The 15,603-nt window shown below is 46.5% G+C and overlaps 1 protein-coding gene across 1 annotated transcript; it reads left to right on the forward strand.

Annotated features, from left to right (window-relative positions):
* Positions 1-263: 263 nt before the first annotated feature.
* On the forward strand, positions 264-10,697 carry CLEC17A (C-type lectin domain containing 17A). Its single transcript, XM_032395965.1, has 11 exons — positions 264-303; positions 444-524; positions 1,972-2,004; positions 2,094-2,144; positions 2,228-2,269; positions 3,303-3,443; positions 3,529-3,591; positions 6,047-6,142; positions 6,353-6,504; positions 7,568-7,677; positions 10,565-10,697. The coding sequence occupies exons 1-11, from the start codon at positions 264-266 to the stop codon at positions 10,695-10,697; spliced, it is 942 nt and encodes a 313-aa protein (XP_032251856.1).
* Positions 10,698-15,603: the final 4,906 nt, after the last annotated feature.

Raw genomic sequence — 15,603 nt, forward strand, 5'->3', positions numbered from 1 at the left:
GCCTCGCACTCGAATGCAGGGGTTGCTGTCTTTGTCACTCCTGTGCATGAATCCAAACTGGAAGAAAGGTGTGTGTGTGTGTGTGTGTGTGTGTGTGTGTGTGTGTGTGGTTAAGTGTTTCCCCTTAAGGTGGATTTGCATGTACTTGACTTTTGACGAAAAAGGGAACTGAGAGAAGCCCCAGGCACCTGAGCAGGAGGTACAGGAGGCAGAAGCTGTCCAGCTCTGCCTCTGCCTCTCAGGCTCCTGGGTGAGCTGCCACCATGTACATGTATACCAACTCTGGGTGCCAGGACCTGCCAGGTATGGCCCTGGCCAGGCTTGAGCTGGGGGCCAGGGATGGTCGGGACCCAGATTACAGTGTTCCCCACCCTGTGGCTGTAAACTAGGGCCTGAGGGACAGAGGGAATGGGCTGGGCTCTCACTTGCCTTTCCTCTGGAAGGGACCAGAGAGGAGGAGGAGGAGGATGGTGATGATTATGAGAACATGGCGCCACCCTACAAGGATCTTCCTCCCAAGCCAGGTAAGAGGACTTCTCAGAGGCCAGGTGAAGGAATGTGTGTTCTGTAGCCTGGGGAAAGCAGGGTCCCCAGGGGACATTAGCTGGGCATTATAGACACACAATCAGCCTCCTGTGTACCCAGCTCGTGCCAGGCACCATGCTGGCAAGAGTATGTGTCTGTGTCTCCACCCTGCCCTTGAGGATCTCTCTGTCTGATGGGAGAGGCAGTTCTGGGCACAGCCTCAGGTGAGCAGGTCTGAGAAGGGAAGGACCAGGAGAATGGGGAAATCTCAAGGGGAATTGAGTGGTGGGAGATTGGGGTCAGAGGAGGGGATATTGGAGTGGGACTTAAAGGATGAGTTGGAGTTTGTTAGGAAGAGAAGCCCAGTAGAGAACTGGTAGATGCAAAGGTCCTGGGACATGAAAGCTGGTGTTTCATAAAACTGTGAGTGCACCAGTGGCTCCCCAACTTCCTCGCATTCACACTCTGGGCCCAGATCCACCTTGAGACTTGGGTGCTCCATACCTGGCCCAGGACTCATCAAGAGTCTGCTAAGTGGGTATAAAAGTGAAGGCTTTAAAAAAAAAAATGAAGGCTTTGAGGTTTCCCCGAGCCAGCTCCCACTAGGGCCCTGAAGGTTGACTGTGCTGTGTTGCTGTCCTTGGACAGTGGCCATTCCATGAGGGGTGGGGTGCTGCATCCACCACTATTTAATCTGGAGTGAGACCAACCTGGGAGGTCCCTGGGCACCGTGGGGCCCAGAATGAGGTAGGAGGTGAACTAGGCTCAGCTGTTTGTCTGTCTCTCAGCTCCCACTTGGTCCCATCCAGTTCTCAAACCCACCACCAAGATGGACTCCTCCATCTGATCATCAGTGCTATCCCTTCCCCAAAGTTAGCCCCCTCCCCATCTCTGATTGCAGCCCAATCTCCACCCCCATCTTTATTTCTAAATCCAAAGTCATCACCCTACTTCAACGCAACTAAAACCTAACTGTGACTTCCTCCTCCTACCCCAGTGCAGCTCCAGTCCCAATCTTTATCTCTACCACATCCTGAATCACAACCCTAATGCCATGTCTACCACTGTCCCCAACCCATCTTCAATCCCATCCTCATCCCAACCACAGCTTGACTGCAACCCTAGCCCAAACTCATCTGTGTCTTTAACCGAGGGTGAACAGTTGTCCCAGTTTGCTCAGGACTGAGTGATTTCCTGGGATGTGGGACTTCCAGTTTTAAAACTGGGCAAGTCCTGGGTGATCCAGGATGGTCGGTCACTCTATCTTAATCCTCATCATCTACCCCCATCCTTACCCCCAATTAACCCCATCCCTACCCCCAATTACATTCTTATGCTCAACCCTATCCCTAGCCCTCCATTTTAGTCCCAGTCCTGGTTCCATCACTGCCTCCAATCTGTTTCCGACCCTCATGCCAGCTCTAATTCTGAACTTCTCTTCTACAGATTCACTGGCTCCACCAAGGCCTCCGAGAGCAGGTGAGCTGGGGCTGGGGGTACAGGAGACCCAGCGCTGGTCTTGTCCTGCTCTGGGCCTGAGCAACCATTCCTCCCCCTCCCCACCCCAGGAAAGAAAATGGAGAACCCCCCACTTCCCTGCAAGTCCCCAAAGATCAAAGGTGAGAATCTAGGGCTGGGGCCTTTTGGTTTACCTGGATGAAGCCCTGGTCTGCATAACCATTGTCTTTCTGACCCCTTCTAGGCCTGGACCTCACCCCTGTCCCCCGCACATCTCCTCAACTGGGTGAGCAGTGGGAAGACCCTTTAAGAAGTCTGGGAGGGGACACCTGGAAGTCTTCCCTCCAGTTCCTCAATTCTGACCAGAGAACAAATCAGATGGGTTGGGGGAGGTGTTCATCTTGGAAGACAGAGTCTTTCAGCAACTCTTTTTCCCCCAACAACTTTTGAATAAACTTTTCTCTCCCTTTCTCCCAGGTGTCAATCTGGAGCATCCTCCGTTCCAGTCATCCCTAGCTAGTAAGTCCTCATGCCCTCCAGGTGGGCCCCTATCTTCCCTGTCATGATTGCAAGTATGCTTGAATCAGACCTATGACCCCAGAGGAAGACCCTGGGGCAGAGAAAAGTGTCCTTTCAAAAGCTCTTCCTTTCTGAGTCTAGACCAGACCCTGAGGGACCCAGGGCGTCTGCCTGATACTCTTCAGGCCCCACCTCCTACTTGCATAAGGTACAGGAAACATTCTCTGCCGCTGATGCAAAGGCCCTTAAGCATCCTAGAATGGGGAGCAGCTTGGGCAGGGGATGCTGGAGAGTACAAGATAATGCATCATAAATGTTAGGAGCAGTGCTGGGTCCAAGTCATACATGACCTCTCCAAGCCTTCAGGTTAGTTATTTGCAAATTGGGAATAATAGTTACATCTATGTCATAAGGATGAGGATCCAATAAGATAATAAGGATGTGACATGATACTTGGCACATAGTAAGTTCTCTTCAGCATTCTAAGTTAGGTTGTAGTTGTGTTAGGTTACAGTGATGGTGTTGGATTTGGAAGTGGAGATGGGGATGGAGGTGTGGCTTCGTTTGGAGATGGGAAGGGGGCTACATTTGGGAAAAGGGTGGCCCTGGAGCACAGTAAGTGCTCTTCTGGGCTTCTTCAGGGTTCTTTTCCCTTGACCCTCTCTTGCTGAGCCCATCTGGTGATACAGCCATGACCACGGATCTCTGTCCCTCTGCTTTCGGAGAGAGGCTCAAGTGTCTCTTCCTCACTCTCTGAAGCACCAATATTGGTCTCTCTGTCCCCGTCCTCATCCCCCCAGTAACTCCAGTGACCCACCTCAGTCAGAAGTCCAGGTGTCCTGGGTGCTACCAGGAGGAGAGACTGGTGGTGTATCTGTGCCTGCTGGTGGTGGTGTCACTGCTCCTGGGCTGCACTGGTCTGGCTGTGACCCTGATTAAGTGTGAGTAAGAAGAGGATGGGGCATGGGGAGAAACTGAGCATTGGGCATGGAAGGACTTGGGCTCAAGATGGATTCTTCCTCATAGACCAGGAGATGGTGGAAGAGCTGAAGATATTAACCTTTCAGCAGATGGCGTGGCAAGCAAATGGTGAGTGCTTTCAATTGTCCCTTCATGCCATCCATATTGAACACCCAACATGACCCCTCAAACCCAACTCCAAGACCACTTCCAATCCCATCTTTGCCAAGTCTTGTGTTAGGTATTGGGGCACGGGTAGGATAGTGAACACATCCAGCACAGTTCCTGTTCCTGTGGAGTGTGTGTGCGTGTTTGTGTGCATGTGTGTCTAGACCTTCACTGTCCAGTATGGTGGCCATGAGTCACTGGCTATTGAGCACTTGCAGTGTGGTCATTCCGAACTGAGATGTGCTGTAATTGTGAAATATACACCAATGTCAAAGACTTGCTACAGAAAAAGAATGTAAAATATCTCAACAATATTAATAATAATAATCTTTAATATTGATTACTCATTGAAATTATACTTTGGATATATTGGGATAAGTAAAGAAATAACATTCAAATTAATTTTGCCTGCTTCTTTTGACTTAAAAAACATGGCCATTAGAACATTTAAATTTATGTATGTGGTTTATATTTTATTTCTGTTGGACAGCACAGGCAGGTATTGAGAGCCATTTACCAAATTATCACTCAAATGAGCATACAATTCCAAATCTCAATGAATAGTCCAAAGGAAGATCATTCTATGAAAAAAATCTAATTAGGGATCTTGACCTTATCTTTGGGAGGGTCATACAGGGCTTCCCTAGCGAAAGAGCGCTACAGTTGATTGAGGGAAGAGAAAAAATTAATCACGTGAGAGGTTGAGGCTTTCAGGTATATGCAAAGGCCCTGTGGTAGGAGGCAACATCATAAGTACAAGGGAGGAGGATGGTGCAGTTGGACAGGTGAGAGGTGATGGTGGCTTGGATGAGAGTTGTGGCCATGAAGATGAACAGAAGTGGGTAGAGCAGAAAGGTTTAGGAGGTAAAAGTGACTGGACCTAGAGATGGACTGGGAATGGCAGTAAGAGGGAAGGGTGTCAAGCTGGAAGAGGGCACTTTTGTGTGGGAATACTAGTGGGAATACACACATTAGTTGTAGCAAAGTCTTCTGGGCTGGCACAGCCTTCACCATGTTTGTTGAAGTCTGAAAATTGTTCCATTATATGTGCATGCCTTCTCTGCACATCTCCAATCAAGCCACTGTTCTGCTCAAAATCCACTGATGGTTTCTCACTGCCCAGAGTCCAACACGAAACTCTTTTTTTTTAAATTTAATTTTATTATGTTATGTTAGTCACCATACAGTACATCATTAGTTTATTTATTTATTTATGTTTTATTTTTAATTATTTTTATTATTTTTTTAGATTTTTTTTATTATGTTATGTTAGTCACCATACATTACATCATTAGTTTTTGATGTAGTGTTCCATGATTCATTGTTTGCATATAACACCCAGTGCTCCATGCAGTATGTGCCCTCCTTAATACCCATCACCGGGCTAACCCATCCCCCACCCCCCCTTCCCTCTAAAATGCTCAGTTTGTTTCTCGGAGTCCATAGTCTCTCATGGCTCATCTCCCCCTCCAATTTCCCCCCCTTCATTTTCCCCTTCCTTCTCCTAATGTCCTCTGTGCTATTCCTTCTGTTCCACAAATAAGTGAAACCATATGATAATTGACTTTCTCTGCTTGACTTATATCACTTAGCATAATCTCCTCCAGTCCCATCCATGTTGATGTAAAAGTTGGGTATTCATCCTTCCTCATGGCTGAGTAATATTCCATTGTATATATGGACCACATCTTCTTTATCCATTCATCTGTTGAAGGGCATCTCGGCTTTTTCCACAGTTTGGCTATTGCGGACATTGCTGCTATGAACATTGGGGTGCATATGGCCCTTCTTTTCACTACATCTGTGTCTCTGGGGTAAATACCCAGAAGTGCAATTGCTGGGTCATAGGGTAGTTCTATTTTTAATTTTATGAGGAACCTCCACACTGTTTTCCAAAGTGGCTATACCAACTTGCATTCCCACCAACAGCGTAAGAGGGTTCCCCTTTCTCCACAACCTCTCCAACATTTCCAACATGAAACTCTTGGCTTAGCATTCAAGGACCTGGACATCAGACCTCATCCTACTTTGAGCTTTAGCTCCTGTGAGGTTTGCCTTGACCTCTACTGCCTCAGCCTTCCCCAACACACTTGCCTCTCTACCTTGGCTTCCAAGGTGGCCCTTGCCTGTGGAGGCTCCCTCTCCCTCTCACAGATACTGCGTTACCATCTTCCTCTGGATAGTCCACCATCTCCACTCTTCCCCAAGGCTCAGAGATCAGTTCCTCCTCTGAGCCACTCTAGGACTCTCTCTAGGCACTGCACATATCATTTTGAGTTCTAGCACCACTCACTAGAAAGAGGGTGCAGTGGGGGGCACAGATCTTGCTTCTGTCTTGTGTGTTTGCAGTCAGTGGTGGGTGGGTGGGTAGATGGGGGTTTGGGTTTCTAACCTTCCAGCCCATCTCTACTGACAGTGACTGGCATGGCGGGGATAGCTGGCCTGAAGAAGGACATTGACCACATAAGAACTCACACCAACCAGTCCCTAGTAGAACTTCGGGGCTTATTAGGTGAGTGGAACTTGGGGAACTGCCCTGAGATGGGGGGCATGACAGAGCTGGCACATTGCACAAATCCATGGGGGGCAATTCTCACTGCAGTCTGTCTGAATGGTGCCCCCTGGAATTGAGCTGTGCACAGCCTGCACAACTGTATATGGCACACCATGGACATGACCCTAGCTCTGGGGCCATTCTGACAGCATCTTTTTCTGTCCCCAGACTGTACCAAGGTCACCTGCCCAGAGGGTTGGCTACCCTTTGAGGGGAAGTGTTACTACTTCTCCCCAACCACCAAGTCATGGGATGAAGCCCGGAAGTTCTGCCAGGAGAATTACTCTCACTTGGTCATCATCAGTAGCTTTGCTGAACAGGTGATCTGTCCCTTCCAAACCCTTGAGAATCAGTGGGAATCACATATCCTTCCCTGGTCTGGATGGAGAGAAATTGGAATTGCTTTTGAGCCACTAAGACTTTTAATAGCAAGGTTGAGAGGACATACTCTACTTGAGTTTAAATCCTGATTGTGTTTCTTATCCTGAGTCTCAGTTTTTTCTCTAACCTGGAGATATAATAATGGCTATCTCTTAGCACTTTCTATTCTCCAGGCTGTATTCCAGACGTCTTATATCTTACATTAACGTAATCCTTACAACAACCCTGTTACTTAGTGTGTGAGTCAGGAGAGGTTATGTTCTGCTGAAATAACAGACAGCCCCTGTAACTCAATGGTGAAAGTTAAGGGGCAATTCTGAAAGCTTCCACTTACTTGTACTCTCAAAGCAAGTCACATAGGTCCTCCTATGCTTTTAGGTGGTAGGGAAATAATTCCACCTGTGGAGGAGAATTGGCATTTTGTAAGCAACTGCAATGATCTGATGCTACCATGGTTAGATAGCAAAATTTGTACACAGTACATACTATTTGTACTTCACAGATGAGGAAACTGAGCTACAATACAGTTAAGAAACTTGCCTGTGGTCACTTACAGCTAGCGAGTGTCAGAGCTGGGATTTGAGCCCAGATGTTTGCATGGTTTATCTTTCCCCACCTTTTTACTTTAATCTATCTGTGTCATTATTTTCAAGTGGATTTCTTGTCGGCAGCATATAGATGGGTCTTGTTTTGTTTTTTAAATTTTATTATGTTATGTTAGTCACCATACAATACATCATTAGTTTTTGATGTGGTGATCCACGATCCACTGTTTTCGTATAACACCCAGTGCTCCATGCAGTACGTGCCCTCCTTAATACCCATCACTGGGCTAACCAATCCCCCCTCCCCCCTCCCCCCTAAAACCCTCTTTGTTTCTCAGAGTCCATAGTCTCTCATGGTTCATCTCTCGTTTTGTAAATTCAATCTGACAATTTCTGGCTCTTACCACTTATATTTGATGTAATTAAATTGATGGCTGAATGGAGTTTGTACTTACAGAACTTTGTGGCCAAGGCTCATGGCTCTCCACGGGTGTACTGGCTGGGGCTGAATGACAGGGAACATGAAGGGGACTGGAAGTGGCTGGATGGGTCACCTGTCACTCTGAGGCAAGTATCGAGGGCTCTTTGGGTCTCTGCTCCCTGTGGGTCTTTGTGTAGTCCGAGCCAGAAGATTCTCTAGAACCCCAGACCAGGCTGGATAGAGGAGGCTCAAGGGTGTTTTTTTGCCGGTAGGGCTTCTGGTCCCTGTACCTTTTAAATTTTCCTCCATTGCAACATCTCCTCCTTTCAGCACAACTGCTCAAATACATCAGGTCCCCAGGTCAATGGCTGCGGGGAAAAAAAGAAAGGAAGGGTGGCGACAGTGCAGAAGGAAGAGGAAGCTTTTGATTTGCCAAGAGGATGAGCAGGATCTCTGTGTCTCTGTGTCTCTGTCTCCGACTCTCTGCACTTTACATATATTAACCCATTTGTTTAATCTTTTTAATAATCCTATAAGGAAAGTACTATTATCATCTCCATTTTATTTTATCCTATTTCTTGTCATCTCCATTTTAAAGATGAGGAGACTGAGGCACAGAGAGGTTAACCAACTTGCCTCGGGTGAGAGAGCTAGCAGGTAATAGTGCCAACCAACCTAACTTTAAAGTCTATACTTTTGGGCGCCTGGGTGGCTCAGTCAGTTAAGCGTCTGCCTTCTGCTCAGGTCATGATCCCAGGGTCCTAGGATCGAGTCCTGTGTTGGGCTCTCAGCTCAGCAGGGAGTCTGCTTCTCCTTCTCACTCTCCCTCTGTGCTCTCTCTCTCAAATAAATTAAAAAAAAAAAATCTTAAAAAAGCAAAGTCTATACTCTTAGCCATTATACTTTACTTTCTCAAGGAATGTACGTATTTATATTTAGGTAAATGTTAACAAATTGTCCCCCATAGTGGTTATACCAGTTTATTCTTTCACTGGCTTGGCTATTTTTCTTCATCAAAAATTCATCTAACTTTTGTAATTTTTGATGGATTAATTGTAGGTGAAAATGGAATCACAATATAGTATTAATTTGCATTTCTCTTATAATGACTGAGATTGGGTATCTTCTCATATGTTTAATAGCAACAGGTATTAACTTTTCTGTGAAGTGTTTGTTCATATCACTGGTATATTTTTATATTGAGATTTTCTTCTTATTTATTTCTTATTTATTTTATTTTTTAAAAAAGATTTTATTTATTTATTTGATAGAGACACAGTGAGAGAGGGAACACAAACAGGGGCAGTGGGAGAAAGAGAAGCAGGCTTCCCGCAGAGCAGGGAGCCCAATGCAGGGCTCGATCCCAGGACCCTGTGATCATGACCTGAGCTGAAAGCAGATGCTTAACAACTGAGCCACCCAGGTGCCTCATTTTTATTTCTTTTTTTAAAGATTGTATTTATTTATTTATTTGACAGAGAGAGAGAGAGAGAGTACAAGCAGGGGGAGCAGCAGAGGGAGAGGGAGAAGCAGGCTATCCATTGAGCAGGGAGCTTGATATGGGGCTCCCTGGGATCATGAGCTGAGCCTAAGGCAGACGCTTAACTGACTGAACCACCTAGGTATCCCTTCTTATTTATTTTTAAGAGCTCTTTATATATTAGAGATATTAGTGTCCTGACAGGGGATCTCATTTTTTATTAAAGATTCCTGGAAGAATGGGGCACCTGGGTGGTGCAGTTGGTTAAATGACTCTTGATTTCAGCTCAGGTTATAATCTCAAGGTTGTGAGATCCAGCCCCCTGTTGGTTCCACACTCAGCGTGAAGTCTGCTTGAGATCGTCTCTCCCTCTCCCTCTGCCCCTCCCGCTTGTGCTCTCTCTCTCTCTCTGAAATCAATCAATCAATCAATCAATCAATCAATCAATCTTAAAAATAAAAAAAAGATTCCTGGAAGAAGGCACAGCTCTGTGAATAGAGAAGGCGTGGCGTAGTGTGGTGCTGTGGGTGCTCAGCTCAGACCCCTTCGTGGGGCGGGTGCAGCCCTCCTCCAGTAGGGGGCACTGACTGCTTAAGGCTCACGGTTATGCTTTCTCTGGAGAGTTGTCCTCAGCCCAATGGAGGCCTGCTCAGCTAGAAGGTTACTCCACTCCCAGTGGGGTCAGCCCATAGCCAATGAGTGGCTGAGAGAAACCTGGATCCCTTGTCACAAGTCGAGATAACTCTGTGGTGTTATTCATACTCCGCAGCTCCCTGTCGGATCAGGCTGAGGCTAGACCAGACTGAACCCACATCTCTGCTCAACTCCTCCCCCTGCCCCATCCTGCTTCTCCCACTCCTTCTCTCCTGAGAGCATCTCTTAATAAATTCCATGCACCTGAATTGCCAAATCAGGCTCTGCTTTAAGGGAATGTGATCTAAGACACTACAATACCTGGAAGGTTGGGAGGATTGCAGGGGCGAAGGAAGGGTTCTTTGTAAGAGGAGGCAGAAACTGACCAGATGCAGGAAACGGATTCAGGAGCAGGAGACTGTCCTGGCGAACGGGGAGGTGGGGCTGAGTTAAGGCAGACAAGCTGGGGTGAAGGGGATAATGTGGCAGCTTCAGATAATTCTGAAAAGCTGAAGAAATGATTAGGATGGAAGAGCCTTGAACCACGAAGACCTTGCCTTCTCTCCCCCCTCCATATTCTTTCTTTAATTAATAGACTTTATTTTTTACAGAAAATTTGAGCAGCAGGTACAGAGAAATGTTTCATATATTCCTTCTCTCCTGCACATAATTTCCCCTATTATTAACCTGTTGCATTCTGTGTGGCACATTTGTTACAAGTGATGAACCAATATGGATACATTATTATGAACTAAAGTCCATAGTTTATATTAGGGTTCACTCCAAGTGCTGTGCATTCTACGAGTTTTGACAAATGTATGATGTCATGTATCCACTGTCACAGTATCACATATAATGCTCTGAAAACCCCTGAGCTCCATCTATTCATCCCTCCCCATGCCCACTTTTCCTCCCTCCAGCTTTTGGGACCCAGAGGAACCCAACAACATCTATGACGAGGACTGTGCCAGCATGAACAAAGGTGGCACCTGGAATGACCTCTCTTGTGACAAGACTACATATTGGATCTGTGAGCGGAAGTGTTCCTGTTGAACCTCACAGCTGAGGGTGGGTGTGGGTCCATACCCAGTGCTCCTTGGCTCTTGGGGATGAGAACCTTCTGCCCTTCCACGGAAGACTGCCTCTCCATGAGCTGACATGGATACACCTAAGATGGAACCAGGAGCTTGGATGTTGCAAGTCCCCTTGGGTGCAAGTGAGAGCATTTCTAGGGTGAGGATTTGAGGGCTTGTTTTTTTTTTTTTTTAAGATTTTATTTATTTATTTGGGAGAGAGAGTGAGCGAGGGAGAGTGCACACAAACAGGGGCAGAGGCAGAGGGAGAAGCAGACTCCCCTGCTGAGCAGGGAGCCCGACGTGGGGCTCAATCCCAGGATCCAGAGATCATGACCTGAGCCGAAAGCAGACGCTTAACTGACTGAGCCACCCAGGCGCCCCGTGGGCTTGTTCAATCGGATGGTGTCTTAGTCTGTTCATGCTGTTATACCAGAAAACTGTAAACTGAGTGGCTTATAAACAAGAGAGGTTTATTTATTGAAATTCTGGAAGCTGGAAAGTCCAAGATCAAGGCATAATGTGTAACGAGGGCCCACTTTCTGATTCGTAGATGGCCATCTTCTTGCTGTGTTCTCCCATGCTGGAAAGGGTGAAAGCTCTCTAGGGTCCCTGTTATAAGGGCACAAGAGTTCTACCCTCATGACCTAATCACCTCCCAAAGGCCCATCACATTGTGGGTTAGGATTTAACAAATGAATTGGGTGAGGGCCCATAATTCAGTCTGTAGCAGGTGATTCACTGGAGACGCGGTTCATTTCTGAGCAGACCTTCTTGGGCTATTAGCTCTTGCAATATTAGAACTCAAGATGTAAGTTCACGGCATGGTCTTTGACCACTGTGTTGGTTTGCTGGGGCTGCCATAATAAAGCACCATAGACTGGCTTAAATGAGAGAAATTTATTGTCTCACTGTTCTGGAGGCTGATGTCTGAGATCAAAGTGTCGAAGTGGTTGGTTTCTGGGGAGGTGTCTCTCCTTGACTTCTAGATGACCCCCTTCTCCCTGTGTCTTCACATGGACTTCCCCTTATGTGTATCTGTGTCCTAATCTTTTCTTTTTATAAAGACACAGACCATATTGGATTAGGGCCCATTGTAATGACTTCATTTTCATTAATACCTCTTCAAAGACCCTACCTCAAAATACAGTCACATCTGACATACTGGGGGTTAGGACTTCAACACGGATTTTGGGGGAGATGCAATTCAGCCTTTAATACCCACTAATTGACTGATGTTCCTCCAGTGATTATGACAATGAAAAGCACCCCCTTGGGGGCTGGTACTACCCTGCAGCTGAACACAACGCAACATGGCAATCCCTTTGGACAATCCCTGAATTGTATCCAAAGGTAGGTAGACATTCTCCAAACTGATCAATTTATTGATCAACAATTGATGAGTAGCAGAATCCTTGATGAGTAGCAGAATCCTTGCATTGACTGAGAGCAGGTGATTATGACAAGGAGGCTCCGAGCAGAGGGGTAGTGGGGGAGGTTAGCATTCACTTCATTTCCTGTCCCCATCTCTATTTGTCTCCTCCCACCACCACACCTGCCCCAACTCACCAGTACTGAAACCAGCCCCCCATGTATCCTATAGACTGCAGAGTGGGTGGGCATCCTGTTCTAAGCCCTCTACCCAGGGGTCGTTGGTCCAAGTGACTGTTTATCTGGGTCGGGGGAAGTTTCTGCATCTCAGAAGAGGAAACTTTATCTTCCCCCAGTGTGTTGAAAAATGGGGAAATGGAGCTGTGGTCACGTCTTTGAGTCATGCTGGGGGCGTTCCACAGTGGAGCTGGCTCAAACCTATCTCCCTTCCATATGTCTCATGATTGTCTAATTTTAGGTAGAGAGATAAGTGTGAAGGAGGTCCCCTTTACCACTTTGGGTCCAGGGGAGCAAAGGTTGGGCATTCTTGGTGGATAAAAATAACAAAAACCACGATTTATCAAGCATGTATTGTGTGCTAGATAGAAACAGTAGCTCCCACTGAATCTTCACAATGACTCTGTGAGATTGGAACAATTACCAACCCCATTTTATAGCTGGGGAAACTGAGCCTTGCCCATTGTCATTGAGTGGATAAGTTGCAGAGCTGATATTTGGACTCAATCTGTGCCTCCAATGGTTGATCTCTTTCTGTAGCACCTGCCACCTTTCAAGGGACTGTCTGTAAACCTGAATTATCCCTGAGGACCCCAACCTTGTAGTTCTTATCTTGGCTGGCAATTATGGGAAGGGACCTGAGTGGTGTGGTGGAACAGACATCCTGGGCTGAGGTAGGGGACTAGGAATGGAGTTCTGGGTCTATTGATAATAATCTGTGTGGCTCTCCTGGGGCTATTATGATAATGCAGGTGAGAGAGGAAAGGGACCAGCTAGGAAGAAAATTAATCTATTTTGAAGACGGATCAAATGTGGGGTGTGAGAGAAAGAGAGGAGTAAAGAATTACCCCAAAGTTTTCAACTTAATCAACAGGAAAGATGGAGTTATTAATACCTAGAGCTGAGGAAGAAAAAATGCTTATGAACACATTTATTTATTTAAAATTTTTTAAAAAGATTTATTTATTTTAGAGAGACAGAGAGAAAGCATGCAAGCAAGGGGAGGGGCAGAGGGAGAGAGAGAATCCTCAAGCTGACTCCCTGTTGAGCTTGGAGCCGACACGGGGCTCGATCCCAGGACCCTGAGATCATGACCTGAGCCAAAATCAAGGGTCAGATGCTTAACTGACTGAGCACCCAGGTACCCCCATACATTTATTTATTTTGTTTTTAAGTAATCTCTACACACAGTGTGGGGCTCGAACCCCCAACCCTGGGATCAGGAGTCGTATGCTCTGCTGACTGAGCCAGCCAGGTGCCCCTGACACATTTAGATTTAGGTGGTTCATGAACTCTTGCTGAAGTTCAAGAATGGAATCTTGTGTGCAGCAGATGTGGTCATGGCCTACTTAGATCCTTGATCCTCATATTTTCAGCTACTTCTATTTTTTTTTTTTTTAAAGATTTTATTTATTCATCTGAGAGAGAGAGAATGAGAGACAGAGAGCATGAGAGGGAGGAGGGTCAGAGGGAGAAGCAGACTCCCTGCTGAGCAGGGAGCCCGATGCGGGACTGGATCCCGGGACTCCAGGATCACGACCTGAGCCGAAGGCAGTCGCTTAACCAACTGAGCCACCCAGGCGCCCTTCAGCTACTTCTAATGGCCAGCAGCTGCCACCAGAGTCTTCCTGGTCTGGCACATGGCAGGTGAGAAGGGCTAGCAGGGAAATGCTTTCTGGAAGGGCTCTCAGCCAAAGCCTGGACTTAGTGTACACATACCCCAGCTCCCTCACCCCTCAGATGAGATGAGTTTGAAGTGTGTCCCTGTGCTCACCCAGAGGTCCCCACTGGGATTGAGCTTCCATTGCCTGCAGTGGTAGCCTGTTCGATAACACATCTTTGAACACATCTTGTACTGGCTGCCTTTCTTTCCCTGACTCACTTCTTCACCCTCCTGCTGGTGTTTCTGGGGATCACCTCCAAAAAACTACTTACACTTGAATCCTTGTCTCGGTGTTTGCTCTTGGGGGAACCCAAATTGAGACACTCTGGACCAGGAGAAGACAGGCTTGTGATGTGGTTCTGGTTTGCCTGGGATGGAGGGGTTCTGGGACATGGGACTCTCAGTGCTAAAGATGGAAAGTGCTGGGCAAACTGGGATGAGTTGATCGCCCTTATAGGATAGTGCAGTACCAAGAAAACCAACAGAAGAGAAAGCTTCCAGAAGTAAAGGGGATAATGCATATGTAGATCAAACCATCATGTTGTACAACTTTTATCTGTTAATTATAAACAGGGAGCAAGGAGACTGGGGAGCAAGGAGGTGCCAGTAAACCTGGAAAAAACCTGGAAAAAATAAAAATAAACCTGGAAAACTTGGAAAAAATAAAAATACTTGATTATTAAAAAAAGAAGAAAAGAGGACCAATGGAGTCAACTGTGACCCAAATGTCAAGTTAGAATAGATTGAGAAGCCTCCATCTTTAGCACTGAGGAAGCATTTGGGACACTGAGCCATTCCTGGGTGTGTTGGAGGCAGAAATGAGACTGTAGCAGCTGAGTAGTGAGGGGGTGGGAGGAAGTGGGGACAGCAGAGCGTAAACAACGTTTCTAGAATTTTGACTGTTGAAGAGAGAGGGAGAGAGAGAGAGAGAGGGAGAAAGAGAGAGGTAATTGCAGCAGGGAGGATTTTTTGGGGAGAAGGGACCTGAATGCCTCCCCCCTACTCTTCCCAAACCCCCTATTATTCTCATGTCAGATCTCCTGGGACTCCCAGACTAATTTTTTTTTCCTTCATAATTTTCTTCTTTTGGCATTTTGCTCTGTGCTTTAAGAGATTTCTTCCATGTGGTCTTCCAAGCCACTGATTAGGCTCTTGACAGTGACCACACTCTTCTTTAATTTACCCAGAAAATTTTCTCTTTTTAATTATTCCATTTTTATTTAGTTCCATAAAGCATTTTGGTGCTGTACTTGAATCTCCTTACATTCTTATTTTATTGTGTTCAATTCTTATTGGAATTATTCTTGTTTTAAGTCATCTATCTACTCCAGCAGCTCTATTTGTTGGGTGTCAATTAGATCAGTTCATCCTTTTTCCAGCTACTAGGACCTCTCAATGTTGTCCTTTCTTCTTGGGGCTCAGACCTGGGGGTTGAGAACTCTAAGCAGGGGCAGTTTCCCAAGTGATGGAAGGAGATGGATTCTCCACCTCCTTGGCACCTCCTTGTTCCCCAGTCTCCTTGGTCCCTTCTAGATTTAGGAGCAGGGTTCCTGTTGAGGGCCAGAGGGATCACACACACACACACACACACACACACACACACACACACACACAC

This window comes from Phoca vitulina, unplaced genomic scaffold (genome assembly GCF_004348235.1).
Source record: "Phoca vitulina isolate PV1807 unplaced genomic scaffold, GSC_HSeal_1.0 scaffold89, whole genome shotgun sequence".
Classification (NCBI taxonomy): Eukaryota; Metazoa; Chordata; class Mammalia; order Carnivora; family Phocidae; genus Phoca; species Phoca vitulina.

Excerpts from the sequence above, each read along its gene's own strand:
- CLEC17A (XM_032395965.1), top strand. The coding sequence starts at position 264 with ATGTACATGTATACCAACTCTGGGTGCCAGGACCTGCCAG. Across the intron at positions 525-1,971 it reads GGATCTTCCTCCCAAGCCAG|ATTCACTGGCTCCACCAAGG; the intron begins GTAAGAGGACTT and ends TCTCTTCTACAG. Across the intron at positions 2,145-2,227 it reads CAAGTCCCCAAAGATCAAAG|GCCTGGACCTCACCCCTGTC; the intron begins GTGAGAATCTAG and ends GACCCCTTCTAG.